This window comes from Apiospora marii (genome assembly GCF_038362585.1).
Source record: "Apiospora marii strain CBS 49790 chromosome Unknown utg000009l_segment0_segment0, whole genome shotgun sequence".
Lineage (NCBI taxonomy): Eukaryota > Fungi > Ascomycota > Sordariomycetes > Amphisphaeriales > Apiosporaceae > Apiospora > Apiospora marii.
In genome coordinates, this window is record NW_027117381.1 from 4,282,286 (window position 1) to 4,310,029 (window position 27,744).

The window sequence follows — 27,744 nt, forward strand, 5'->3', positions numbered from 1 at the left end:
CTCTCACATGTATGCAGTATCAGTCTTCTCATTACTCTATTCAATCCCTTCACCTCCCCAAAACATTCAAGCTTCACCAGCTTGGCCAGCTTGAGCCAGCTCAACATCCTCGGAGAGGCGTTTCCAATCCCCCAGCTCGTCCCTGCCCACCGACACAAATGTCCATATGGCACTTAAGACAATGTATACCGCGACTATCCCAGCATAGACAAGATACATCGTACCGCTACCCGTGAATCCAGAGCTAAAGTTACTGGTCGAGATACAAGTGCCTATAGAGGTCACCGTAATAATGCAGCGTAAAGCTACATTCCTTCGACTTCTTAAACCGAGGTTCCACCGTCTATTAGTCCAGGCTAGGATCGATATGACTGAAGTTGTAGGCTGAAATACAAATAGCCAGAGTAACATATTGTAGAAAACGTATATTGGTGACGCCGCGGAGCCGTACCAGCTGAACGAGGCGAACGAGAAAAAGTCTAGGCCTGGTGCGCCTTGAGTAATAGCAATGAGTGTTACGGATAGGGTCCAGATGCACAGTTGCCAGACCAGATCCTTGAACCAGAATAGAGAGTCGTAGTAGCCCAGGAACGGTTCGAATCCTTGCGGTCGAACATCCAGTATTGGTACCAAGTTTGCGTTGTAATCTTCGTCTTCTCTAGGCTTCATTGGTCCTAACAGGCTGATATATGAGTGCGAAAGCCTCTCCAAGTAGAGGAGACGCTGTGCTTCCGGGTTTCTGTTATGGTTTGTATGTTGATTCAACCACAGAAAGTATCGACACGATGGTGTTTCCGAGGAAGGGCTCTGACGTTCCGTGGTGTCAGTGGCTGTTATTGATTGATGATCCGTCGTCGTTGTTGTCGTTGGTGTCGTTTCCCTTGGTGTCGTTTTTGTTGTTGCCAAGTTGTCGAAAACAATGGCTACAGGGGCTATAAACATAGCCAGAGGAAATATTTGTCCAAATGACCATGCATTCTCCCCATCAGGTCCCACCTTTATGCGGAGCAATAATAGTTGTAGTGTACCCCATAAACATGCTACAGCAAGCCAGTATATCTAGCAGGACATTATAGAGGTCAGCTCACAACGCTCATCGATATGGCTAATGCTTTTGGCAGAGATGCTTACCTCGAAAACCATGGATGAGAAAGTGTACATGACCGTTTCCACGTATATCATGGCAGCCACAATTGGTTGTAGTATAGCCATGTGAAGAAATAGGCTTGCGTGGAGTGAACGGACTGGCAGCCAACGGCAAAATGCCGACAATACCCAACGAATAGATCGTAGCACCCGGGATTTAATCGACTTTGAAAATGAGGTACTGGTGAGGCCGTACAGTTTGAAGATCCGGACTCCAATATTGCTGCTCAGAAGAATACACGAGAAAATAGGGTCAACATCCACGTAATCGAAATTGGGCCTTGGCACTTGCATAAAACAATAAGCGTAATAATCGTTTCGAAATCTGTCGTCAGCGGTGACCATGAGCGCCACCACAAGCATGATAGCCACGCAACTCATTAGGATGAGGCGGACTATCTGCTTTCTTGTGTTCCGATGTGGCTGATGATGCCAGCTGCTCAGTGCCGCCAGGTGGGTGATGGTGGAAAACCACGCGAGGCGGGTTATTATCTTCCAGTGATAGCCTGACATCTTGTCTGGTGCACGTGCGAAGCCACTTATTAGCATTGATAATCCGGTGAAGAGTTGCATATCACCGAAGGCAGTGATTGTCTGCAGAAATTGTGTCAGCAGCCGTAGCGCAGATTTGTATGAAGGGGAATGAGCGCCGACATACTTGGAGAACCCCTGCTTTGATGGCAGGCTTTATAGGATGATTCGATGGGAAGAGACGATGGCTAACAGCCTCTTTAGCCTGGTAGAGGCAATCGTCGAATATATTTGCCCGGGTCTCGTTCGGGTTCTGTCCATTGTCTTGTTTTGCACGGGGATCGTGGCAATTCCAGTAGTAGAAGATAAGAAGAAAAACTATAAGCCATGCAGTGATAATAAAGCTGACGACGATCTTCACGAGCATTAGTGATTCTGTAAAAAGATTTGATCTCCTGACCAGCTTAGAGGCACCACGTGAATAAATGATTCTCTCAATTGAGAGCACGGGTAACCCATAACGCTGGCGCACATTAGGGAGACTAGAGTCATGAACTTACGCCGATACCACCAATATCGGGGTCAGGATCAATGCTTATGGTTTCAAGACCCGAATAATCGCAGTTTATAGGCTCCTCCGATCTTTTCGTTGGTTGTAACAGCATGGTGAATTTGCGGAAGAGTTTCTAGCACTAGTACCCTTGAGCCTCTTTATGTGAACTTGTAGAAAGATGAATTGTAGAAAACCGTCTTCGGGACGCTGCGATGTTCTCAGCCTGACCCCTCACTTGTGTTAAGCGCTGATGCTTTGTTGCATAAGTGTGGCGTCGAAATATCCCAGTATCATCGACTTTATTCGCTGGAGATATAATATTGGTTGCCGCCCCGATAAGAAGCGCTTCGGAATCCTGAGCCCAGAAGCTTCCAAGTTCCACAGCCTCACTTCGATGGTCCGGAGTCTTTGACCATTAATAGCTTGAAGTCGCCAATGAACACACATCTCCTAGCTTCCGCCCTAAGATATCAGCGGATGGATGCAGTAACTGCTACCTAATGGCAATCAGAGTGACTGCTCGTAATGCAGTGCATTTGCCAGTTGTTTCAGGCAGTCAGCTTCTCAAGCTTCTGTCTGCCTACCGAGGTATCAGGTTCCTTGGTATTCTGACTCCGGTCCGAAATAAACAAATGATCACGTGTGTAATGACACTCGAGCAACACAGTGACACACAAGAGCGGCAACACGCAATCCAGTGGCTGCAGATATTCGCCCAGATGCAGGAGGGTGGTCAGATCATGACAGTAGGCATGAGAGTAGCAAACATAATGGTGGCCAACCTTTCGGCCCTCACTTCCAAGTTCTCTTGCAAACGGCCAAGAGCTTCATAGATTGTGCGTCTACACGACGCATGAACTTCGTCATCCATTTCGTCAAGCGAATAATCTTTTCAAATAAGGAACCGGAGTGTTACCAAAATAGTCAATCTAAAAGAAGCCCAAAGAACACGTGCCTGCAGCCTCGGTAATAGGGGACGAGTGAGCGGTTATGTCAGGTCTTAGAAAGAATGTACGGAGTAAGTGGCAATGCGACACAATCTCCAGCTACCTCAGGGCCGACCACCTATCCCTGATTTTCATCATGTCGGAAACAATTGAGGTCAGATGCTTTCAGGTTTCCTTCGGTAATACTTGACGTAGCCTGTAGTGCGGCTGTAGCTAACACAGATTGACCACATGCTTTGTGGTTCCCAGTGGCTGAGTCCACTTTGGTCTCTATCCTCCAGGCCAGTACGATCCGGCACTGGCAGAAAAAAAAACAGCTACCTAGATCATGTCTGCTTATTGCCATCAATCAATGTCACATCGGTGGAATGGTAATCGACATGGCAACACAATGTGTTTTGGTCGTGGTCGAATCTATGGGAAAGCTGCTCTTTTGGCAAAGGTGGTTACTTCTCAAGAGTCGTGCCAATGTCCCCCGCCCAACAGCAAGCAGTAGGTTACAGCGGGGCAGAAGAAGCAAAAAAACATATTGAAATGGACATCGGAAAGAAAGCAGAGAAATGTGCAATCAGCTTTCGGGCCTGGATCGAGAGGTTGGTGACAAATGCTACATGCGTAGCACGTGTCAAGCAGTAATTGAAGCAACGAGCAACTGCCGTTCTGGTGAAGGATACCTTGGCCCCGGGTGCAAACGAACCAATCTCTATTCCAATCCCGGAGGACAGGCCGCAATACCGCGCCACCCCGTCTGTGCAGATGAAAGTGCAATTGAGAGCTATTTAAAGATGTAGGCTGTCGACTACCCATGCAGGTTTCTCATGGTGGCCAATCGCAATGCCGTGCTAAGCCGGGTGGGCTGGCCAGATCCATTGGGAGGGCTAGACACAACCAGGCTCGCGGTCCAGCGGCAGTTGATTCCAATGGCCGCATGCAGTCAGATTGGTAAGCACGTTGGCAACAAAGCTTGTGTTCTCCGATTAATGGCAAAGCGCATCTGCACCAATCTCGCGGATACTGCCTGGGCCGGCAAGTAATCTTGCCAATCTGCGAAAAATTGCACTGGGTGCAGGCGTCGGGCGGGGGCCGCTTCTGCGCGGGTAAGGCAGTAAGGCTCTCTCGTGTGGCCCCCCACTAGCTACTTACCGCAGGCCAGCTAATCTCAGTGGGGATCGACAGCCCGAGGACCCCCTAACGAGATGCACTTTCAGAGCTAGGTTTAATTGCACCGCCCCCCTGATTCACAAACGAGGCCCCTGTCCAGGCCCCTGCTAAGATTGAAGCTTGCCTGCATTCTGCCAATTGCTGACAGCGACAATCCACCCAGCTGAAAAATATGCTGACATCGCGACTGGGGTTGGTCGCAGCAGTCTGCAGACTCGTCGAGTCCAGGCAAAAGAAGAAAAGAAAAGAGAAAATAACATGGTCAATTATGAATGAGTTGGGGCGGCCGCCGTCTCTTTTCTATGATGTCCCGTCCGCTCTTCTGTTTCTCCTTCTTGGCCTTTTCTCGCAAGTGTCTTGTTAGTTCCTGGTCCCGTCCCGACTAATACAGCAAGCCTTGCCAGTTCCGTCTCACCGTCACGGCTTTCGCGATCCTTCACAGGCGCTAGGCAATTGAAAGTAGCGACGGCTCGCCGCGCTAGAGAAGCAGCCTTCGTATAATCTCAAGATATATAAGAAGAGAGCGAAGCCCCAGAAGCCCGCAGCAGCGAGCGCGCGGGATCAGCCTTTTGTTGTTGACCTGACCACACACCCACAACCACCTATCATGGAACACAACCCCCACGGCCACGGCGCGACCACCGAGAAGTATCCCGCCGACGGCATGCAGCACGGCGGCGGCGTCGGCTATGGGCAGCCGCAGCAGTCCGAACAGCAATACCACGAGCAACAGCAGCAGTACCACCAGCAGCAGCAATACGTCGGTAACGATCCACATGCGATGGGTCAGTACCCACCCAGCGCCGCCGGAGGCTACGCCGCGACCCAAGGACCGGCACATCCCTCCAAGTCGGGGTCTTCGGGGACGATCCTCGGCATGAAGCGCGGCCTCTTCTGGGCCCTGATGCTCCTGCTGCTCCTGCTGCTGGGCCTGGTCATCGGTCTCGCCGCCGGCCTTGGCGTCAGCCAAAGCAACCTCCATGCCAAGGAGTCGGAGCTGGCCGCGGCCAAATCGTGAGTTATCCCCCCAAATATTCTCCATTGCAAACCCGAATGAATGGATTTAAGCTTACCAAAGCCCCTCCCCAGCAACACATCCCCCACCGCCTTCATCACCGTCTCCCCCGCCGCCACCGCGTCGGGCGCGCAACCCACCGCCACCTCCACGCACCCCACGGGCTCCGCCGACAAGTACTCGTGCCTCAGCAACGGCGGCACGGCCAACAACACCGAGTACACCTCGGAGGCCGCGTCGGCGGCGACGCAGTTCAAGGTGTACTGCGGGATGGACTTTGGGGACCAGGAGGGGGCCAAGAACCTCGACAGCCTCAACGCCACCTCGATGCCCGACTGCATGGACGCCTGCGCCCGCGCCCGCGACTGCCAGGGCGCCGGCTGGGGCTCCCTCGGCGAGCCCGCCGACCAGCCCCACATGTGCTACCTCAAGACCAACCTTTCCAAGAGCCACGGCGCCGAGAAGGGCTGGACGTTTGCTGTGCTCGCCAGCGTGAACGTCACGCTGTCCTCGCCGTCCAAGAGTTGATTGGCCTAGGGAAGCTTGACGGGGCAGGTGTCTCTGTTTGGAGTTTGGGATCATGTTGGGCGTGACGGCGTGACGGCGTGACGGCGTGGGTTGGCGGCAGCTAGATGACTTACCACTAGCGTGTATGAATATGCATCAATCGTGTCTACCCCGGCCATCACTTCACATAAGATCAAAGAAGTGATCCCCTTAGTCCGTGTTGGCTTCTCCATGTGTTAATTCCACACGTAATGTATGAGTTATTTAATTATTCCATGAGTTACAGCAATTGCTGTATTGATTATGCCACTGGAATGGCTTTTCTATCTATCAGTCAATCTGTCAACTGTATAATTGGCCTGCCTTGGTGCCATTCTTCTATGATGGCCCCTTGTGGGCCTGCCTTTGCGAAGGCGGTCGCGGAGTGTCGTTACTCCGCCTTATTCAGTTGGTCATTGTTGTTTTTCCTCTATAGTCATATAATGTTCCTTTAATCCAGACATGATCTCCGCATACCGGCCAACTGGAGGCAGCGCTCTTCATTCACAAAATTGCACCACCTTGCAAAGGCCTCTGGTGCTCGAGATCTGGTTAGGATGGGCATATCTTCCCGTGGCATCGATGACTGGTTCAGAACAATTAGTTGGATTCTTTCATGACATTTTTTCATTGTGGCATGCATACCTCTGTGGGCCAGTAGCGACGGGATGTCCTTCTGATCAAACCGTTTGTTCGCTGCAGGGAAAGAAACGCTCCCGTTGCGGACAACAAGCCTCAACATCTCATTGGGGTCCTCGATCGCGTTGTGGCAATCACCTTTGCCCTCGGGGACGAACCTATTCGGGCATCGAAAGATGTAGACAAAGCTGTCGATTTGGATGGGGCGATCACGGGGACCTAGCTGGCCTATGCGGATGGTCTGTTTGCAGAGATCATGATCAAATACCCGGGACGTGGACTAAGACCCGGTCAATTCATTCCACATTCCGAACAGGTTGCACACAGTTTTTGCCACATGCTCATTGACTTACATCGAGTCGGGGACGCTTGGTGTTACTGTCCGCGCCTGCCTCAGGGGAATTAGATCTCTTCTTGATCTCTGTTGCCGACTGAGGAGGAATGGTTGGCTGGGGTACGCTTGCGATCGGCTTGGTGGATTGCGTGACCGGAGCATTCGCGGAGGGTTTCAACGACTCCGTGGTCGAAGTGACGCCTGACGGGGTAGGTTGCGCAGGGTTATTGGACGAGGCAGGCGGCTCCGTACCAAACAGGCTGGGCGCGGCTGGTTGTGAAGGGCTCCCAGACGGAGCAGACGTCTTGGTAAATTGGTGGGTGAACATGGAAGGCTGCGGAGGATTGGTAGACGCAGCAGGCGAAGCACCAAAAATGTTGGACGTGGCAGGCTGCGGAGCACTAAAGATGTTGGACTTGGAAGGCTGCGGAGCACCAAAGATGTTGGACGTGGAAGGCTTCGGAGCACCAAACATGTTGGACGTAGAAGGCTTCGGAGCACCAAAGATATTGGACGTGGCAGGCTGCGGAGGATTGCTAGATGCAGCAGGCGAAGCACTGAAGATGTTGGACGTGGCAGGCTGCGGAGGGTTGCTAGACACAGCAGGCGAAACAACAAACATGTTGGACGTGGCAGCCTGCGACGGACTTCTGGATGACATAGGTTTTGACTCTCCGACCAAAAGCTTGTTGGAAGTTGTGTCTGTAACCTGGGCGGGTTTACATGCCGTAGCGGGTGTAGTGGTAGCGGCGGTAAACGGAAAAATGGCTGCAGAGCTGCCAGGAGAAGAGGTAACGGTCTTTGGATCTCCTTGGATCGCGATCTTGGGCTGCGGGACATTTGTTGAAGTCACCGAGGCCGTAGGCACAGAAGTGCCCGATGACGATGCGGCGGGTTTGGCAGCGTCGGGCTTCACATCTTGTGCAGCAAAGTCGTCCAGGAGCGACTTGATCTTGGCCTGGAAGACATTCACCACTTGGGTGATGTTATCATAGAGAGCGGCCGTGTTGAGGCGGCGCATAAGGTAATCATGGACTTGATCGATCTCGGGCTGCGAACATCCCAGGTCCCGCAATCTCGTCGAGGCGTTCTTGGCCTCGTCGAATTGCAGTTTGCGGGTATCTACCACTTCCTGACGGACCTCGAAGCTCATGTCCTGCACTAGATTGGCAATCCTACTGGTGCCCTTGGCGACGATGGTCTTCCTGTTCTTCTCGGCGCGCTGGAGGGAATAGTTGCAACTGGCTGCGGTGAAGTAGTCCTGCACGTTATCGTAGACTGAGAGGTCGAATGGCAGCTGCCTAGCAGCTCTGCCGGCGGGTTTTTCGTCGCCCATTCTGGCTCTGGACGCGGGGCACGGTAGCCTTGGTGGATGATGTTGTTCGATGTAATTTTTGTTGAATAAAGAGGTCGACAAAATTGGTTGATGGGTTAGGTGTTTGGCTCTCTAAAGTCCTTTGCCAATTGGCTTTTTAGGTCCAATCCAGTTGAGGGTTCTTTTCCCTCGGTGGGCAATGAGTACTTGTTTGTGTGCGGTAAGTTGTGGTTGTGGATGGCACGTCAGGTTGAAACTGGTTTGATAGACTTTTTCAACACCAATCTGTTGGGCTTGGCCGCAAGCAGGCCCTAACAGTTTCAAATGTTGCGTTTCCTATCTGCCTTTCAGTGACATTCAGTTCACAGCTCCCTTACGAACCCCATTAAGGCAACTCGTCCAGGTACCTACTTGGTAAACTGGGCATTCCACATTGAATGCACTGCTTGAAATACATCATTTGGTACTTAGACGAACTGGTGGTATCCTCAAAGTACCACTGTTTAATACTGCTCACATGAATAGAAAGACGAACACTCGATCAAAAAGCTACATTATCGGGTCTACCAGGTGCTTACTGCTACGCAATCAAGTGCGTGGTACAAATCAGCCCATCGCTTGGTGTCCTGCGTTTCCCAATCCATTATGTTCGTGTTCTGCACTCCATTCATATTCGGTCCAGCGGAAGGATCGATAGGTGACGTTGTGCGTTGTAAATGACCTACAGGCGATCCTTCGTCGGCTCATGAGGACCAGATGAGCACGTTCAGCCTCGTTGAGAGCCGGATGTGAATTCCTTGCCATTGCAATTCTTGTCGACCCACTCCTTGTCAGCGTTGAGGACTGGGGAGAAATGGTTAGTCGAGTTACAGATACGCCGGTTGATGCTACTCACCTTCGCGCAGCAGGTACTTGATGGTGCTGGGCACGTCATACAATGCACCGTATGCTTTGGCCTCTCTTTCAGATAGCAGCCTCTTCATATATTCAGCCGACTTTGAGATCGGATTGATCCCGCCGCGGCGGCCGCTCTTGACAAGATGATCCGGGCAGCGCAAGATGTGGGGTTTGCCATCAAATAGAAAGGGGTGTCGGGCACCGCCTTTTCATTGGGTACAGAAGTCTTCTCCAGGACCGCGTTTGCCTTGGATATGAAGTCCTCCCAGAGATCGACAATCTCCATCGTGTCACTGCTTGCTGACGCCAGAACGTCGGCGACCGAGTCCTGGAAAGCTTCGTTGCGGGAGGGAATCTTCTTCCAGGTCTTCAGAGCCTCCTCTGCATTAGACAACTCATTGCTGAGGTTCTGGAAGCTCTGACCCATGACAGGCTCGATTGTGGATACAATATCTCTGGTGCTCTTGACTACGCCTAAGGTGGTGTAGAAGCAGTCGAGTGCTTTGCGGTAGTCGTCATTCGTGGCGTAGTCCGAGCGCGAGGGGATGGGTATGCATGACGCGGCCGAGCCGCTCGGGGGTCCTTGGTCGGCCATGTTGAAGCCCGATCGGATATCGCGTCGGTCCTGAATCCTGAATCCAAATACGGAAAGAAGGACACCAAAAAGATGTAGATGGGATGGTTGCCTATGCTGTTGTACCAGTGAGAAAGACTCATTTCAGTATTTGGTTTCAGGGGGATTCGCCCTCCTTTTTTGTCGAAAAGGACCAATATGTCGACGCATTGAGATGACGCCGGGTCAACCACCAAGGCACTGGTGTAGCTGGTATCGATCATGGCAATGGTATAATTATATAGGCCGTTCAGCAACGGTGTCTTCATATGCATTGTGGCAACAGTAGCGTATGGTATACCGTCATTTCCAATTCGAACCCGGTTCATCTAACAAGCCGTGGAATGTCGGTCAAGACATGAGACACGGTCGATGACAAAATCGATGGCAGCCAGCGGTTCATAAGAGCCCTCAGAAAACCAAATATGAAATCAAGACTCTAGATATTCATACGCATTCTCATATACTATACAAAATCTGTTTGTGGCCCCGTCATTCATCCTTAAATCTTAGCAGTGGGAATTGGAAGTTGGGGACTGGTCGAGGTGGAGGCTGCTGCCTATACGGGATTTTGAAACTCTTGCGAATGGCCAAAAGGTCAGATGTTCGCTCCCGCAAACGTGCCCTGCCGTGTTTTGCCTCCATAACGATTGCCCTCCTGTCCCCCTTCCAGTCTGCCTGCCGCGTTGTGTTCCATGCCATGACAACACTATCCAACGCCTGCTTGGTTTCATACGATATTATCCTATTGGACTCGACTGCTGCCCTTATCGTTCCAATAGCATCGACTGCCTCCTGGATTTGGCGCCGTAGCTTTTGCAACGCTCTTCGTATCGAGTCGAGTGAGTTCTGAGATAGCGGTTTCGGCCTCACTAGGAGTCCGCAAAGGTTCGTCCATCCACACGGCACATGGGCGTAAACGTACCCACTCTTTGTCCGCTGCTCCTGGCCACTCTCAATGACGCCCAACCCGTGCTGTGCCGACTCTGACAATCTTGTAGCGAGCAAGGCAAACTGGTCTAGCCAGTCCTGTGTGATGCCTGCTTGTACTTGCATCGTTTCCAAAACCTCGGACGCGTCGTTCATGCGGCCCACAAGGACAGCACCCAACCGCGTCAGGGCGTAGTGGTTCGGCGTTCCGAGGAGTTCCCAGACATAGGCCATCTTCCCAACCGCTTGTCGAAATTCGTATTCGTCTAAAGTTGAGTATTCCATAGAAAGCAGCGTCGTTCCGGCGCTAATCTCCGCGCTCCATTCATATAACACATACATTGCTTGTCTCATCTGCTGGCCATACTCCTCCACCAAAGTCCGCGTGGCCTTGATGTAATCTCTTCGTGGCTCGGCACGCTCCATAACCAAGACGAAATCGATCGCAGACCATCCCTGGTCCCAGATGATGGATGATATGTCATTGTACGCGTCATGGTAGACGGCGATTTCTGAGCAGTTTGCCAGTGCGTCAGAGAAGACATCTACACTTGTGGTTCTGCTTTCGATGTGACAGGTGCGGAGGTGACGCTGGAAGAAGGTGTACTGGCACACCCGGCCTAGTATAACGAAGACTAGAAGTCCCAGGGCAATGTAGCACGTTGCCAACCCTGCCAGTGATATGCATGCAGCTGCATACAGACAGCGGAACTTAAATGGTCCGAGCTTGAGTTTCTTCGCGTACATGCCTTGTATCCCTTCGGAGAGATCTTGAGCCAATGCGACCCGCATCGTTCTATCTCGGTTCACTTCGCCTGGTTGCGCATACGAGGGTGGAGTTCTATACGGACGCCTACGGGAAGAGGACTATGCCGAGCTATCGAACGGCTCCTGTCATATGCTTATTAGTTTACCCTATAAGAGAGCCATGAAGCGTCCTTGTTCGTCGGGATGGTTTGATCAAGCATAGCGAGCTTAACCGGATCCGGAACAAAGGGATGCTGTCCTGCTTGTGATTGAACCACTACAAACTAGGCCTGGAATCAGCAGCACCTTTCTCCCCCCACCGTGCCACATCAAGGCTCGTTAGACAAATGAGAGTAAAGTCGCAATATATTGCGATACAATTGACTAGAGACCTTGGAATCATAGTATAGCTGAGTACTATCTAACAATCTGACTCGCTTGGTCGATTACATATCCTCTTTTTCGCTAAGCATATCTGACAAGCGGTCGGTATCATACATCTCTGTGAAATCGGACGAGGCGTTCTTGTTTCCCTGGATGTTAAGAAGCGGGAATGAGAACTCTGGTGTTGAGCGATTCGGAATCCGCGGTCTGTCGGCGTTGGTCCTGTATTGCTTTTGGATACCTTCCAGCACGACCAAGTGTTCCTGCGACTTCTTCCTCCATATTTTCAGGCGGGATCTCAGCATTTTTGTCCTTGCCTGCCATGGGATCCCAAACCCCCGACCTGCATGGTTATAAGCCTGTTCGAGTTCTGTTCGGGCATTTTCAAGGATTTTATGGATGGATTCCATTGCTACCTTGGCCTTGTGGTTGTATTCGCGTGTCTTCGTCAAGAGTTGCACGATGTCCTCGACCTCGCTGACCGATATTGGATTTGACGTTTCGAAAATCCTGTAGAAGTTGGCCAAGTTGCGTTGTTTCTTGGGGTAAACGTAGCCGTTCTTGGATTTTTCTTCTTTGATAGAATCTTCGGCCTGTTTTGCTGCCTGGACTAGTCTATTGAGGACTCGGCTGAGCTTGTTGGTGGCTTTGCATGTGTCTTCCGTCTTTTCTTGCAGCTGCCTTAGAACTTTCAGGGTTTGGGTAATGCAGCTGTTGAACTCTGTCTCTAAATCAATGAGGGCGAACTGGTCTGAGTATCCCAAGGTCTGCCAGATGTACGCCACCTTCCCGGTTACTTCGCGTAGGTAAGGGTCGAGGTCCTCGAGAATCGAGGCAAGCATCGAGACTCCTTGGACCAGCCTGTTGCTGAATCCAACCCACTTCTCGGATGTTGTCCAGAGCGCTTCTTCGTATTCTTCCGCGCGATCTTTTGTGTGTTTGATGTAATCCCGTTTCTGGCCAGTTACCTCCAGGGCTCCTGAGAGCACAGCCGTATCAAAGGACGCAAGCCTGAAAGCCGATGCGATCTCGCGATAATCGTCAGCATAGACGGCAATATTCGAGAAATTTGTGTTAGTGTCGAAGAAGACATCAACGGCCGCTGTGCTTTCTCCAATATAACAGCTACCGAGATGCCGCTGAAAAAGCGAGTAGTCACACGCCCAGCCGAGAAAAGCGGCGACAAGGAACTTCCCCATGACGTAAGTAACTCCTCCACCGGCCGCCAGGCCACCAGTGGCGGGGACAATGTTGTTTACTTGAACTGGCCCGACCCTGGTCCTTGTTGTGTACATCTTGTGGACCCATTTGGCAAAACCGCGCACGAGCCGAGAGTTGAAGGTCCAAATGAGGCCTTCCACGGTGAAAAGGTGCCACTTGATTTGGGTAACGACGAGATACAGCACACCACTGATTACGTCTTTGATCCGACTGAAGAGTCCTGGGCGTTTCCTAATCCTCCGGGCAGGCAGAGGTAGATGACGCATGGTACGTGGATCCGGTGGCAGTGGAGGCAAGGGCGTATTGCCAACCATCAGGGAGTGTCGGGGACTCAACGGAGTCTCTGGATCGTCCGGCAAAGTGAGATGAGATGGCGACAAGGGTGTCGCTGACTCTTTCCGAAACCGTAGAAAGGACATCTTGACAGCGTGCCAAACAAGATCTTGATTCTATTTTTGCTAGATGTTGGGTTCTGCTATTTTAGGTTGCAAGTAACCAGGGTATCAAAACCAAACCCTGGCCTTTGAACCTTACTCGCATATATGAAAAATACGAATTTGGTGCGCCAATGCTGCCTTTGTTCCAGAGACGCTTTATGAATTGAGAGTTGACGTCGTAAAGATCCATACAAAGAACGCGTATTCATAGATGAAAACGGTCCTTCTTGTATTAGGATAGCCGGCTAAATACCTGGAACAAGTATTTGGCGCCCACAAGGCTACCGGCACTACCAATAAGGGGCGTCACGTGCGCCTAGTGCTCGGACTGCCAGCTCATCGTACGATGGAAGCTGGTGAACCCCGGCCCAGCAGATAGTAGTAGCATGCAACAGAATATACGCCCATTGAACCCAGTACCATGTGCAATCGTGCCGAACCCTACTTAATAGACTACGCTGGTTCCCAGAGATGCCTAAAATAGTAAACACTTATTTATTCCCGATATTGTTATTTATTCTTCTTAGAATTAAGAGGCAACATTAGAAATTCTTTATTGATTATATATTACAGGGCCAGTGTCGACTCCATGGCGAGGATATCGTGGGAATCGAAATGGTTCTGCAATCCTGACTCGATCAGGGTTGTAGAACTGGCTTCGTTGAAGAGTAAGTTCTTTCAATCGGTACCGAAGATCAGATTTCCATCTCTTGGCACTGACCAGGATAGCTCTGTTCTCTGCGCTCCGATCTAGCTGTTGACTGAGCCGCTTAGCATCCAGCAGCTTCCCTCTGGTTTCAAAAAGTCTTGATTCCATCCTGTCGGCGGCGCCTAAAGCATCCGCGGCAAATGTTTGGATTTTGTCCAGTGTGCGTAGCATGTTCTTGACATCCACCACCGAGATGGGGGCCGGGCCGCCAATCAACCCACATAGGTTCCAGGGCCTGCAAGATACTTTGGGGTACAAATATCCATCAGTGGATCTCTCTCTGTCGCCCTTCCCGATAAAATCGTACCCCTTCTGGGTATAGTGGCTTAGCTCCTTCAGCGATGTGATCAAGGTGGTGATGTTATTCTTGGCATCTAACGTAACACTCCGAGCCGCGTCGATGGTTTTCAGTGTTATATCAACCGTAGATCCGAGCCTACCTTTCAGCAACCCGTACCTAGCGTCGTCTATGTATCCCAAAGCATAGTGGAAGGTGGGAGCGAATCCAGAAACCTCGTCTATACGCGGCTGCAGGAGTGTAATGGCCGTGGCCATCTGACTTGTGGCGTCGGCAATTCCGTACGACATGGTGCTCCAAGCGATGTGGCTGTTCTGGAGCCCTGCTTTATATTCGGCAACCACCCTTTGGGCCTCCTTGAGATTGGTCCTTTCTTCCCATTCCAAAATGTCGTGTATCATTTTGACGTCGACCTGAGCGAGGTGCAGGGCTTTGGGCGCCTCGCGGAAGTCGTCTGCCCATATTGCCGTCTGGGTGTAGTTGGCGGCCGCCCCAAGAATGTCGTTTACGACGAGGCCTGCTTCAGGCTGGCAATCCGGGTGCCATTTGTCGGACCAGTTGTAGCTACATATGTGAGTGAGGACCGTCAAGTATAGGCAGCGAATAACGACGTCGAGTATTGCAACCAGTGTAAACACTCCGCCGGACTTCGGGATAATGGTAGGGACCTCGACTCGGCCGACCTTGGCCGTACTGGTACCTTGCTTCCATATCCACTTGGCGAAACTTCGCGCCATCCTGGAATTGATTACAAATAGCAATTTCTGAATGATGAACATCCACCTGGAAACCGACAAGGAGCCGTACGTTACTGGTTATCTTTTTGGCACGTTGATAGAATCATGAACGCTTGTTGGTATGTGGAATGGGTGGATGGGGCATCGTGCGTGGATTTGGTGGAAAGGGGGGAAGGGGCGTTTGGGGGTCTCTGGGCTTACTACTGGACGGGTGAGTCAAAGACAGACAAAAGAACGAAATTTGAGGTGTGAGGATCAAAGAGAGTATCACAATATGCAATCAATGGCCTCGAACCTCAACAAAATCAGCATTGACGTAAAACTGTGCGTAGCCATCAAAGAGTCAACTTCGGTAGTCAACATGACAGTCACAAAGCAACAACGCTATTGTTCCAACGCAATAACCTTGTTCGGATGATCAGGTATCCCGAGATGCATAAATACGTTTCTCCTCCCCTCTCGACTTGGAGTTTTTCTTCCCCAAAGCAAATCTATTGGTAAGCATCCGACCCTACCGTGAAGCTAACAAATATTGAGTAGTGCTAATTCTGTGTTCATCTTTCGACCAACAAACCTCAGCTATTGCTGCGATTCATTTCCACCATGGCTGACATTGTTGCTGCACCCACCGAGTTTCACAGATTCGGTGAACTCCCGAAGGAGCTCCGGCTTGCTATTTGGGAGCAGGCGGTCCTTGAGGACCACCGCAACCGGATCATTCCTTTTACCGAGGACATGAAACGGGTCGTACTCGTGGGCAGCGATCTGCTGAACCCTTCGGGCGTTCTCGGAGCCACCCCCGAGTCGCGCGGTGCCGCCCTTGGTTTGTACGACCAGGCCATCCCGGTAGTACCCTTCTTTTCCCAGGCTGCCGTCTCCACGGCCATTTTCCCGACTCGTGCTAACCTTGCTGCTCTTCACCGGGAAGGTCAGTCTCTGGACGCCACGCATGATGGTGTCAGCTGTGTCCACGTAAGCTATCAGCATGATATTTTCCTGATTAGCGCGGCCTTGGTCGACTTTCGGATGAATATGTGCCCCGGCTTCCGATGGAGCAATCTCACTGTCAACCACGTCGACCTGTGGCATCGCGCCCCAGGTCCTCATGCCTTGCCCCAGTACATGACCTGGGCCTTCTCCCCCGCCTCACGTGCCCGGATCGAGCGAGTCATGGAAATTCATCAGTCGTTGAGACCCCTGCCCCCGGGCCAGCCGGTCCGACACCTGTTTGACCCTTCCGAGTTCCCCTCGATCCGACAATGTTTCCACAAGGAGACTGTCGTTGGCCGAGGTCGAGAGACTAGCACTCGCCGCTTCGTCTGGCACTTGACGGAGGGGTACCCGAACGCCCGCCTCCTCTCGTGGCTGAACCCGGACTTGCACACGGTCTAGGCCGGTGGAATGCACAACTTCTTTGTCAGTTACGGTGAACATTTTGAGTTAGACAGAGAGGAACCAAGTGTGTGATTCGTAGCTTATGCATGACCATCCATCTTCACACGCAAGTAGAAGCGTCATCTACAGCAATGCATCATCACGTCCTCGTCAATAGATTGGGGACTGGTAACTTTAGATAAGGTAATACACGAATCACCCAAACCGAACGAGTCTTTCATTCATACTTTCCGTGACAATACCCTAGTTTCATTTTCAGTCCACTTCAGCAATGAATATTAAGCCCGGATGATGTAGGGTGTACATGGTGATTTGGCTGAAGCATCCGGGACGCCGGAGAAGAAACACGAATTGTAAACAAGCATGACCAAGTAGTTCATAGCCTCTACCTAATCCAGGAGCTGGACCTGCACCCTTCTCTCCGAGCTATCCCCGGAGCGCCGAGATCTGAGCAGCCCTCTGTGCTAACTGGAGCTTCCACCATTTGGAATGGATCAGAATGTCTTCCTCCGCCTCGCGTCCGACCAGTAAAATGTCGGCCTGGCTCGCCAGCGCCAGCCTGTTACGAGCCCATCGCGCACCGTGCATGATGTCGCCCGCGATTGCGGACGCGTCCGTCACAAGCTCCAGGGCGTGATCCAGCTTCTGTCGCGCCTCCAACAGATCCGCTTGGACTCCCCGGAGCTCGGCCGCCGAGACCCAGAGTGGTCCCGTCAGCCCACACATGTTGGCGCGGCCGCAAACGTACAACCCGCCGCCGCCGCCGCTGCCCCTCAGTCTATGTTTATGGTCGAATTGGACGCGGTGGTGCTCCAGTTCTATGGCGTCCCTCAGCTGCCCAAGTGTTGCGAGGAGTGCGCTGGCGTTTTCGTGGGCCTCGGCTGCGGCTAGCTTGACCCTGTCGAAGACGTGGAGTGTTATACCAAGAAAGACGTAGAGCCTGTCTTCCAGCGACATGTGCTCAGAGTCTGCGAGATGATAATAACTCTCAGGGTCGCCAGCTCTCTTGGCATAGCGGAATCTGGCAGTCGCAGACTCAGAAAGAGCGTCGACTTCAGGCTGTAGACTGGACAACATCCAACTCATCGTTAATCCATGGAGCCGAAGCCGCATGCGCATTGTATTCCATGACGTCCTAACTTGCCAGAGTCCCTCGCTGTACTCATCAGCCAGTCGCCGGGTGACCTTGAGATCTCTTCCCTTTTTCGCCATCCTCCTCAGGGACTCGGAAATAGCCAACGCATCCTCCATGTCAGCGAGCCTTATTTCTTCTGTCAGGCCGCTGGACTCGCTTACCCACGTCAGAGCTCTGGCGAAAGTGCCACCCGCCCTGTCAACGTCGCTCATCATAACGCAAATTGCGGATTGACAGGGAGGCAGAGATTTCTCGACCCATTGATCATGACGCAGCTGACGGAGCTGTATGATGCCCATGAAATGTGAAACGGGATAGTCCAGCAGTAATACGGCGATGAGTATGGCGACTGCGCCAAGCAGCAGTCTGAGAACGCGGACTAGTCCGAACTTGGCCGTTCTCCTGGAAGTGCGAGCCATGGTGCGCAGGTGTGGCTAAGTGAGGTTGAACGCGGCGTCAAAGTCTTGTACAGGGGCGTTCGGGGCTTACGAGATTTGCTCGACATCGTGGTCACAACAAATTCGTCTTTGTTGTAGCCCTTAATGTAATGTCGCACGCTAATAAGGTATCCCAATGGATGACTATGTGACAAAGGACATGAGGTCATGGACGAAAACGGTTAATGATAATGTACCATAGACGTCTTTATAGAAGCAGAATATACTCGATATATCAGGCACTTTGATCTGATGGGATTCGGAACACACATATATCGTGACTGGAACCGAGTCCCAAAGGTTTCTATAAACCCAATTACACTGAATACTACACTTGCTTCCTTGTGACCCATGTCCCTTGGCTGCATTGATGTGCAGGCTACTAGGCTTGGGGGTTAAATGGCCCAAATTCCAAATTTGGCTTTGCTAGAACTTGGTGCAAGGCACATTTTTGTCTTTGTTGTCAAGCCGCCATGCAAAATCCAGGCCAGCCGGACAAGAAGTAGCGACTTGACACAAACAAGCTACCGCCTGGATGTGGAAATCCAAAATGTATTTCACTCATTCGATGGCTCTTTGGGTCCACATGCTACCGAGAACCACATCGAGATTCTTCAATGCTGATTGCGTTTCCAGTAGGAAGTATATGTGGAAATAGGATGATCAACCTTTGTATATCAACTGCATCCGAGACATCTGGATTGCCCGGAGAGATCCGACGTTGCAGGGATGCCGAGTCTGGGAGCGGATTACCCAATCAACGGTTATATTTCAGACGAACCCCACAAGGGGCGACTGAGGCTTAGCGCGCCAACGTCGATTTGGGGGCCGAGCCAAGACCCGAACCCGCTGTCAGCCCCAGCCAAACCCAAAGCCTAATCCAACTCCGAAGCTGACTGAGAAATCCTCCGACGCTCCCGAACCCAAGAAGCAGGCAAAGCAAAACGTCCCAAATCTTTTTTTTGCTCGACTTCTTCCGGGTGCCATATACTTTGGATTTGTTCGACTGACCAGGAAAATTTGCACGTGGGGCGCGGCACTGAGCTATTCCTTGATCATGAAGCTGTACGCCATTGGCGATCTCCACCTGGGCCACCGGGTGAACAAGGAGGAGCTCGCCAAGCTGCTTCCGCACCCGGACGACGGCCTGATCCTGGTGGGCGACATCGGCGAGACCCCCGAGCACCTCGAGCTGGCCTTTGCGGCGGCGACCCGCAACTTCGCCCAGGTGTTCTGGTGCCCGGGCAACCACGAGCTCTACAGCCTGGTGACGCAGACCAAGCTGCGCGGCCGCGACAAGTACCTCGAGTGCGTCGACGTGGCGCGGCGGCACGGCGTCAAGACCCCCGAGGACCCCTATACCATCTGGGAGGGCAAGGACTACGGCGACGGCACCGGCGGGCCCGTCATGATCGCGCCCGTCTTCACCCTCTACGACTACAGCTTCCGTCCCGCGCACGTGACGCGCGAGAACGCCCTCAAGTGGGCCGAGGACGCCGACACCGTCGCCTCGGACGAGTTCCTGCTGCACCCGGACCCCTACCCGTCGCGCGAGGCGTGGTGCGACGCGCTGGTCGCCGAGACGGAGCAGCGCCTCGAGGAAGCCATCTCGGCCTACGAGGCGAAAACAAAATCCAACAACCCCACCACAGCCACCAGCAACGGCAACGGCAACAGCAACAGCCCACAACAACCTCTATCCGTGGTAATCGCCAACCACTGGCCCCTACGCGAGGACCTCATCTACATCCCGCGCGTCCCGCGCTTCACCCTCTGGTGCGGCACCAAGAAGACGGCCGACTGGCACACGCGGTTCCGCGCCAAGGTGGTCGTCAGCGGGCACCTGCACGTGCCGCGCACCGACTGGCGCGACGGCACGCGGTTCGAGGAGTGCAGCCTGGGGTACCCGCGGCAGTGGGAGCCGGCGCGCGCCCAGGGGCTCGACATCAACGACTGCCTGCGCGAGGTGCTGCCGGGGCCCGCGTCGGCGCCGGCGTCGCCGTCGACGGCCACGGCGACGGTGGGGGTCGGGGCGACGGGGCCGGGGGTGGTGGGGGGATACGCGCCGCCGCAGTGGAGGCGGTATGGGTGAGGAGGGGGCGGGGAGTCGTCGGATTGGGTGGGTGCATGTGCCTGGTTCTATATATATGTCAAGTGTTTAAGTGTATGCGGTTCGGGTGGATGGGGTGGTGTATATCTGAGATATGGGGGCTTGGGTGTATTCACATAGACCGGGTGGGATATTGGACGTCTGGAAGAGCATTTTAGACGTGTTCAATGCCGGAGGCAGATTCGCCTCAATGGATTCTTTATTAGCATGGCATTGTTTTTGGGTCAAAACGTATCGAGTAACTCATTGCTATTGTCACTGCCCAGCACCGGGTGGGGTGCGAAGTGTTGCAATAACTCAACAAAGACATTGTTCTAATTAAAGCAGATCCGACACCAGGTATTAATAAGCGATGACCCTCCAGGTCTCCCATGTAGTTCCCAGCCCGCCATTCCTACTTGCGCGTCAAGCTTACGCACTACCCTCACGCATCATGTCTCGCTCACGTCCACACAGGACCAATTTCGAACCGACCAATCTTCTCAAGATCCTGATTGTCGCGGGATTCTTGTTTATACCCATACTGCTGACAAGATCCATTGCACCAGTCTTTCTGCTGACCGCGTTCACAGACACGTGCCGCTACGAGGATGATATCTGGGACAGGAAAAGACTCCCAACGTGCGAATCCCAGTCGGGCGACATGATGAACCACCTGGAGCGGGTACTCAGCAGTTGCCAAGGGGCTCTCCAGCGGGTAGAGAACTTGTACGATGTGCCCGAAGCCCTCGCGGCCGCCGGGAGGGAGGTCCAGCTGGGCTTCATCACCCTGCGGACGGGGGTAGGAGCCCAACGCGACTCCGACGTGACCAGCCAGCCGTTCCAGGAATGGAAGAGCGCCGTCGACGGTGCCGCCAGAACATGGCGCAATATCATGGGCCGCGAGCTCCGGAGAGAAGCAGATCTGCTACGCGACGTCTTCGTCCGCCTACAGCCGGACCTCGACGCGGTGGCCAGGCTCGAACACACGGTCGGCTATGCCCTGGGGATCGACGACGGCGTGGCCAAGCACAAGCGACTGGGCGTCGAGCTCAAAACGGCGGCCTACACGACGGTCGAGGTCGTGGATAGGGTGAGGCTCGCCGCCAACGCGATGACCAAGACCCTTCAGGCTCTGCTGGCCACACAAGCCAACTTGACGCAGAGCGTGACCAAGGAAAAAGGCCAGGTCGGGCAGGACCGTTGGTGGGAACCGCCGGGGCTTGTACAGGTTTCCAAGGAGCCGAACGCATACGTCCCCTGTCAACACTGGGGCATGTGCCGGGTCCTCGAACCCGGCCCCATGAAGATCTTGGGGCCGATCGCCATGCCGGCCGACACGCTTGAACGAGCACAGGCGCAGCTGCAGAGAATAGAACGTGCGCTAAAGGGGGTCAAAGAGTTTCTGGAGTCTGTGCTGTCCTTGACAAACTACATCGCGCGCGATACCGAGAGCACTCGAGACCAGCTCATCTTCTTGACAGAGTCGTCCTACCTCGTGCCGCACGATAGCGCGGGGAAGAAAGAGATGATTGCCAACGCCAGGGCGTGGAGGGGCCGAATAAAGCAGCGACTCCACCATCTTTCGATCAAGCGGCGGCAGCTGCTCGACCCGAACCGTGCAAGGGACAGCTGTGCCCAGAGGTTTATAGACTGTGGTGAAAGCAGAAGCAAGAGCAAGCAGTGCGATAAGAAGATCAACTTCGACAACATAGATCATTATCTGTGGGAAGCGAGGCTCTTCGGATTTAGTACATCGTACAGAATATGGAATGGTCTTATCAGCGTTTTACACTCGCTTACTGACTTAATCAGAAAGCTAGTTTGAGTTTTAAATGTCAATTGTTTTAGCCATAGCCTCAAGTTCTTGGTCACATCATGTTTAGTCATTCCTAATTTCCCTCATCTTCCCGATCCAGCTGTTCCATAACAACAATCCACTTCCATCCATCCTCCTCGGACAGCACACGATCCTCGATTGCGCCCTTGATGACACCCTCCCAGAAACCCCAGCCCGGCTCTTCTTGGTAGCGCGCGACGGCGACATCGTCGGTCACATTGGGCGGCGGCCCCCGGAAGAGGCTATGCAGGGCATCCTTCGCCATGAACGAGTGGCGCAGCTGGTGCATACGGCAGGTGATGTCGAGCAGCATGCGGCTGGGGAGGGGCCGTTTGACCGGGTCTTCGGCTTGCAACTCGTAGATGTCGCCAGTGCAGATGCGTATAGGTGGGCTCAAGCCGGGACGTCTCCAACAGTCGGCAATGCACATCTCGTCCACGACGGCGTAGATGGTATCGGCAAATGCTGGATCTTCTTTGCCGAGCTCTAGGAACTGCAGCTTCAAGGTCTTGCCGTCATCGCCGCCGGCTTCGACACCCTGGTCTAGCGGAACGGGGCGTAGAATCATACGGAACTGGTCCCACAGGGCGTGGAAGCTCGTGTCCAGGGGAATAGTGTTGGGCTTTCCGCGTCCGGAGAGCAGGTCCTTGATCGCTCGCTCGTCGACCATCTTGGCGGGGAATACATAGCTGAGGAGCGTCGTGAATGCCTCCAACTGCCCTGGACAACCCGAGCCTGTATCAAGCTGGGTAATATGCTCCGGGATGACGTGGGCTGTTTCCACTGGCCGCGTCGTGTGGGTAAAGACGCATCTGTATCCTTGCCACACGATTATCTCTGGAAACTGCGTCTCACTAAGCTCTACCTGCCTCCGAAACATGTATCCTTCCCTGCGCTTCATGGTCTCGAAATCTATCTCGAATGGACCCATCCACAGCTCCACGAGCTCTCTGGCCTTGTTGCACAGAAACTGGTTGTCCTTCAGAATATCTCGAGGGCAGTGGCGGGCTGGGTCATAGAGGTGTTGCGATTCGTGGGCGAAAACCAGAGGTGAAACCTCGGCGTCGGGGCATTGGAGGAGGGCAAGCATGAGTCGCAATTGGGCCTCGTCTTTCACTGCGCGAACGCGGTCACGATCGTCAGTACGTGGCGTGTCGATCGATTGCGCAAGTCGCTGCTTGATGTGCTCGGCAGCCGCGTGCTGCTTCTGGGTATGCGGGAGTGCTTCGTCAAGGATCTGGATTCGCGGTGCCTCTTGGTTGGCGATCCATTTCGAATGGATGGCTGGTGATTTATCCATGGTGTAGGTTGAATGGGTGTTGTCATTCAGGTGGTGTGAGTTTCTGTTGACTGGAACACAAACAAAGGCAGTCTCGGATCGCAACTGATTACTGAAATTCTGCCAAATGGATTGACCTTGTACAGAGTAGGCTGTGTAGGATGATGGGTGGTAGCTACGTGTGATGGAAGTGGGGCGGGCCTACTTATTTATGCCATTGGGAAAATAGGAAAATTAAATCGGTGTTCAATGGGATAAACAGTTTTAAGTGAATAATCGGTCACAATCAAATGGTGGCACCGTTTTTAGCGGTGTTGTTGCCAGTTGCTGCCATTGTTGCCGACAGCCCGTATTAGGCCATGTCAGTCAGCTTGCCTACTTCAAATTGACGGCATCATCACTAGTATCATTATTATTCGGTGACCTGTACGCATCTGAAATATTCCTGTACACGGGAACCTAAGAAATCAAATCCCAAAATCTGAACGGGTATTTTCTTCCCCGCTTCCAATGGATTAGCCCAAGGATACGCGGATCTAATCATACAATACCTGCAACTCTTGTATCAAGTTTATATCAATGCTACTCATGTCGTCGTGGATGAACAGCCGACACCAAACTCTATGGCTTCCATCAGCCCAATGGGGAGATCTTCCGGTATTTCCAACGCCCCACAAGCATCTGACTTGATGATACTCTGACTGGCATCCAGGAAGGCGGACTTGAACACTGACCACAGCCGCTGGTCTTCCGGGTGGGCTCGTCCCGGACGTGGGAAGTAGAGATCGTTACGGTAGAAGGCCTTCTTGGCTAAGGTTATGCCCTCTTCGTCCAGGGTCAAAGGTTTGCACCGATCAAAGTCGAGAATCCAAAGTGAGTGACGACCGAGAGATTGGGACTCGAAGCAGGCTGTATTTCTTCCTTGAGTTTCCTCGTGTGTTACATCTGGGGGTGGTGGTGAAAGAACAAATTCGACATCGTCGGCGTCAATGCGTGCACACCAGTGCATAAAGGCCAGCGCCCTGGCCATGGCCACCGCGTACTGCTCTTTCATCTCGGCGGTGATTTCTAGATCGTCCATCTGGTCTACTGATACGACGTGATTTCTCAGGCTAAATGACTGGAACTTTGACTGACGGCCACTGCTTGCTGGACCCCGGCGACGGCCCAAATAGGGTCTGATCATGCAGTCGACAGACCTGGGATCGGCTTTGATTTGGTTGAGGAAGCGAGGCGGGCAGTATTTGTCGCATAGGATATCCCGGATTGTTTTGCTCAGGGGTGGGATTCGTTGCGATATTAAGATATTGCATGGCTGCTGATATTCCAACTGAAACCTCTGTAGCAAAAGGGGTGGCAGTTCTTCGGGTCGGACAAAGCCATGGCACTGTGGTATCCGAAACCAGGTAGAGATATGCTCGGGGCAACGTTGCAGTGCTTGGAGGATTGAAAGGTGGACTTGATAGTCATTGAGTAGCGAGCGGCCTTTCGCGCCATCTTCTCGGTTGAATGCAGTAGCTGTGGCATGATTACCATCGTCGTAATTGGTGGACCAGACGCTACCGCATGCACCTGCACCAATGCAATGGAGCTTGGTATCTTGTGGCATCGACATCGCCGTTACTTTCATGGCTAATGTCGTGAATGGAGTTGAATCCGATGTATTTGTCGTGTTCGTGAACGTGAATGTGAAATTTGGCGGTGGTTGATAAGTGGATGAATGGATCGTTGCAAGACGTTTACGGTCTCGGGTCTACAACCGCAAGTGGCTGTCGGAGATAGGCTTGGGGAGCACTTAGACGCAAAGCCGCTTTAGCGAAGAAATGCGTGCTGATTCGATCCAGGTCCATGCCAAACCTTTACATCTGGTTGGTGCCACTAGCAAAGCTTGTTTCCTCCTTATACTGGAGAACATAACGCTCCTGAGGTTATGAATCAAGCTTGATATATCCAATTCCGTAAAACAGTGCCATATTAATTGGAAATGCAACTGCCTCTTCATGGTTTTCTTTCAACCTTTCTTCCCCTCCCACGATGAATTGAGAGACAAGAGACAATTCATAACGATAGTCACAACTTCGAACCATGGATCCTCCCGCCATCACCCTAACGTACCTCGGAAACGACCCGCCACCACGCGGAGCCGACCAGCCCGAACACATCCACAAGTACTACCCCGTCGCCCAGGTCGCCAAGCGGGAGATCGAGCAGCGGATGCGCCAGGCGGAGCACGCCCCCGACCTCCGCCACCGCATGGAAGCCATGCAGGAGCAAGCCCAGCTGCGGGCCTTCCACGGCTTTCTCCGGTGCGCCGAGTTCGACGGGGGCATCAGGACCGACCGCGACTACCTGGACTTGTACGACCCCGATCCGGAGGGTTATCCAGGCTGCGACTTCCTGGCCGTGCACGCCTGGTTCTGCCGCGTGGGCCCCGAGCTCGTGGGGCTTTGGAAGAACGAGAGCGCGCGATTTATGGGGGAGGAAAAGGAATTTGCGTTGGGAAACGCGTATGATATGATGGCGTCTGGCGTAAACGGCGAAAATAGCGAGGCGCTGCGCCGTCGTCAGCGCAGGTTCCAGGGCATACTCGCGTCTTTCTTTCCCCGGCGGTCCACGCAGACGGTCTCTGAGCTGTTATCCGGGCGAGCCATCAAACCCCTGCTGAACCTCGCCGGCAACAAGTCGCTTTTCTCGGCGTGGGCCGAATGCCGGGTGAACATCCGACCCCTTCCATGCGTCAGGCCGGAGGACGAGGGCAAGAGGTTGGAGGTGCAGTTTCTTCGCTTCAACGACGAGGATCCTCTATTCCTATCCGGCGACTCCATCTATGAGGCAAGTGGCCAGTTGGCAACCGATGGCCTTGAGGCAGCGACGGGATCCCCTCGGGGTACAGCCTCGCCCCCACGGATCCGCCCGGGCGATGTGTACGTGCTGGAAACTAGCGACCCTGAAAACCACCCCTTGCCGAGCCGGGACGTGGTCAATATCCAGTACCACTTGCACGCGATACGCCACGGCCTCGAGTCTCGGGATACTCTGCAAAGACTGTTTGGGGGGCCACCACCCCAGGATGTTGGACATCCTTTCTCAAGCTCTTGCCGACGCGACGACCCCAGTTTCGACGACAACCTGATTGGGATGGCAGTCAGCGAAGGGATACTTCCACCGGAGGACGGCGCCAAGTGGACTGCCGCCATCGATTTCGCCAACTGGGGACGTCGGCTTCGCGAGGAGGCGGAACGCATGGCACGACTGCGTGAGTTCATGCCAGATAACGAGGAGGACGAGGAGGCCGGAAACGGGGAAGATGATGAATACGAGGAGGATGAAGAGACCACTTGCGTCCTTTACTTTGTGAACAACACCAGAATAATGCCAGTCCTAATCTAGCTGGTCATGATTGGACAAGCGAGTTCCAGCGACGATTAAACGCCTGGCGGAACTACAACGGTACGTGGAAGAGTTAAAAGAGAAGAGTGATTAGACCATTCTAGCAACACCTCAGACTGGACAACTCGTGGGCTTATGCAGCTGTCAATTCTACTGTTGACCTGGTCACCTCCCGGCGTGCGGTCATGAAGCCTGCGTGAAGCCCACGCGCGCTTCAAACCGTCTGCTAGCGGCATTGTTGCCGGCCGAAGGGTGCCTTTGATGAAAGGTAAATGGAAATGAGATCAATGAGTCAGAATTGGGAAAATGAAAGAAGCATGATAGGTGATGGGCCAGAGTCAATTCGAAGTTTAGCAACTTTGCTTTGCCAAAACATGCGCATGTACCCACCACTCGGCACAGAGCACTTGGGTCTGAAATGGTCCGAACCGACTAGTGATGGAATGCGGCGCGCTGCGAATAGTTGCCTTGTCGATCTCCCAACGGCTTTGTAACCTGGGTTGCCTCAGACGGAAGCGCGGGAGCCAAGGCCTGTTGTTGCATTGGACCCATGCATAGTTCGTATGTGGCATGATGGGCGGTAGCAATCAATCCTGCGAAATCTGCCTTACAGTTGGGTACGCCCCTGAAGGTAGAGGGGTACATTGGTACCCAACCGTGGCTTACATGTCGCTCAGGGCTGTTCAATAAGCCTTACCAACACGGACGAGAGGAAGATGGTTTGACAGTTACGGTTCGCGATTTGTGTATTCTTGGGATTCTCTTCTCGAGAATGGCTGTCTATCTACTTGCTACGGTTTCTTGGCCGGGCGTGTAGGTTCGGTTGCCTGGCAGACACCACACTTTCATCAGACTGACGCGTTCATGCTCGGTCTCTTGATACCAGTTCGCAGTCTTAGAGTTTCCCGAGCCGACGCAATGGGTTCTACAGTTGTTGCATCGTTGCAGAGGTCCAACTGTGAAGATATAAGTATTCAACCCTGGAGCGTGAGTCCAAGCAGGATGACTCTGTGGGAAACGCCGTGCACCACTACCTCACTTCCTTAGACCATCAGTTTATATGCCTTGGATGCTACCTC

At 53.0% G+C, this 27,744-nt stretch overlaps 14 protein-coding genes across 14 annotated transcripts; 5 read left to right on the top strand and 9 right to left on the bottom strand.

The window, feature by feature from the left end:
* Window positions 1-66: 66 nt before the first annotated feature.
* Window positions 67-2,282, bottom strand: PG985_012932 (uncharacterized protein; the record flags this gene model as incomplete). The annotated part of the gene is made up of 5 exons (XM_066832698.1): window positions 67-172; window positions 452-739; window positions 1,343-1,740; window positions 1,805-2,032; window positions 2,178-2,282. 5 exons carry the CDS (start codon window positions 2,280-2,282, stop codon window positions 67-69), a joined length of 1,125 nt encoding a protein of 374 aa, XP_066680748.1.
* A 2,603-nt stretch (window positions 2,283-4,885) lies between these two features.
* PG985_012933 (uncharacterized protein) lies at window positions 4,886-5,821 on the top strand (the record flags this gene model as incomplete). Its single annotated transcript, XM_066832699.1, has 2 exons — window positions 4,886-5,292; window positions 5,347-5,821. The coding sequence occupies 2 exons, from the start codon at window positions 4,886-4,888 to the stop codon at window positions 5,819-5,821; spliced, it is 882 nt and encodes a 293-aa protein (XP_066680749.1).
* Window positions 5,822-6,819: 998 nt separating this feature from the next.
* On the bottom strand, window positions 6,820-8,148 carry PG985_012934 (uncharacterized protein; the record flags this gene model as incomplete). The annotated part of the gene is made up of 1 exon (XM_066832700.1): window positions 6,820-8,148. The coding sequence occupies one exon, from the start codon at window positions 8,146-8,148 to the stop codon at window positions 6,820-6,822; it is 1,329 nt and encodes a 442-aa protein (XP_066680750.1).
* Window positions 8,149-8,893: 745 nt separating this feature from the next.
* PG985_012935 (uncharacterized protein) lies at window positions 8,894-9,619 on the bottom strand (the record flags this gene model as incomplete). The annotated part of the gene is made up of 2 exons (XM_066832701.1): window positions 8,894-8,970; window positions 9,124-9,619. 2 exons carry the CDS (start codon window positions 9,617-9,619, stop codon window positions 8,894-8,896), a joined length of 573 nt encoding a protein of 190 aa, XP_066680751.1.
* A 510-nt stretch (window positions 9,620-10,129) lies between these two features.
* Window positions 10,130-11,359, bottom strand: PG985_012936 (uncharacterized protein; the record flags this gene model as incomplete). Its single annotated transcript, XM_066832702.1, has 1 exon — window positions 10,130-11,359. The coding sequence occupies one exon, from the start codon at window positions 11,357-11,359 to the stop codon at window positions 10,130-10,132; it is 1,230 nt and encodes a 409-aa protein (XP_066680752.1).
* A 401-nt stretch (window positions 11,360-11,760) lies between these two features.
* On the bottom strand, window positions 11,761-13,185 carry PG985_012937 (uncharacterized protein; the record flags this gene model as incomplete). Its single annotated transcript, XM_066832703.1, has 1 exon — window positions 11,761-13,185. One exon carries the CDS (start codon window positions 13,183-13,185, stop codon window positions 11,761-11,763), a length of 1,425 nt encoding a protein of 474 aa, XP_066680753.1.
* A 724-nt stretch (window positions 13,186-13,909) lies between these two features.
* PG985_012938 (uncharacterized protein) lies at window positions 13,910-15,100 on the bottom strand (the record flags this gene model as incomplete). Its single annotated transcript, XM_066832704.1, has 1 exon — window positions 13,910-15,100. The coding sequence occupies one exon, from the start codon at window positions 15,098-15,100 to the stop codon at window positions 13,910-13,912; it is 1,191 nt and encodes a 396-aa protein (XP_066680754.1).
* Window positions 15,101-15,703: 603 nt separating this feature from the next.
* Window positions 15,704-16,492, top strand: PG985_012939 (uncharacterized protein; the record flags this gene model as incomplete). Its single annotated transcript, XM_066832705.1, has 1 exon — window positions 15,704-16,492. The coding sequence occupies one exon, from the start codon at window positions 15,704-15,706 to the stop codon at window positions 16,490-16,492; it is 789 nt and encodes a 262-aa protein (XP_066680755.1).
* A 429-nt stretch (window positions 16,493-16,921) lies between these two features.
* PG985_012940 (uncharacterized protein) lies at window positions 16,922-18,049 on the bottom strand (the record flags this gene model as incomplete). Its single annotated transcript, XM_066832706.1, has 1 exon — window positions 16,922-18,049. One exon carries the CDS (start codon window positions 18,047-18,049, stop codon window positions 16,922-16,924), a length of 1,128 nt encoding a protein of 375 aa, XP_066680756.1.
* Window positions 18,050-19,124: 1,075 nt separating this feature from the next.
* PG985_012941 (uncharacterized protein) lies at window positions 19,125-20,159 on the top strand (the record flags this gene model as incomplete). The annotated part of the gene is made up of 1 exon (XM_066832707.1): window positions 19,125-20,159. The coding sequence occupies one exon, from the start codon at window positions 19,125-19,127 to the stop codon at window positions 20,157-20,159; it is 1,035 nt and encodes a 344-aa protein (XP_066680757.1).
* A 451-nt stretch (window positions 20,160-20,610) lies between these two features.
* PG985_012942 (uncharacterized protein) lies at window positions 20,611-21,984 on the top strand (the record flags this gene model as incomplete). The annotated part of the gene is made up of 1 exon (XM_066832708.1): window positions 20,611-21,984. One exon carries the CDS (start codon window positions 20,611-20,613, stop codon window positions 21,982-21,984), a length of 1,374 nt encoding a protein of 457 aa, XP_066680758.1.
* Window positions 21,985-22,048: 64 nt separating this feature from the next.
* PG985_012943 (uncharacterized protein) lies at window positions 22,049-23,296 on the bottom strand (the record flags this gene model as incomplete). The annotated part of the gene is made up of 1 exon (XM_066832709.1): window positions 22,049-23,296. The coding sequence occupies one exon, from the start codon at window positions 23,294-23,296 to the stop codon at window positions 22,049-22,051; it is 1,248 nt and encodes a 415-aa protein (XP_066680759.1).
* A 565-nt stretch (window positions 23,297-23,861) lies between these two features.
* On the bottom strand, window positions 23,862-24,905 carry PG985_012944 (uncharacterized protein; the record flags this gene model as incomplete). The annotated part of the gene is made up of 1 exon (XM_066832710.1): window positions 23,862-24,905. The coding sequence occupies one exon, from the start codon at window positions 24,903-24,905 to the stop codon at window positions 23,862-23,864; it is 1,044 nt and encodes a 347-aa protein (XP_066680760.1).
* A 455-nt stretch (window positions 24,906-25,360) lies between these two features.
* On the top strand, window positions 25,361-26,665 carry PG985_012945 (uncharacterized protein; the record flags this gene model as incomplete). The annotated part of the gene is made up of 1 exon (XM_066832711.1): window positions 25,361-26,665. The coding sequence occupies one exon, from the start codon at window positions 25,361-25,363 to the stop codon at window positions 26,663-26,665; it is 1,305 nt and encodes a 434-aa protein (XP_066680761.1).
* Between the last annotated feature and the right edge of the window lie 1,079 nt (window positions 26,666-27,744).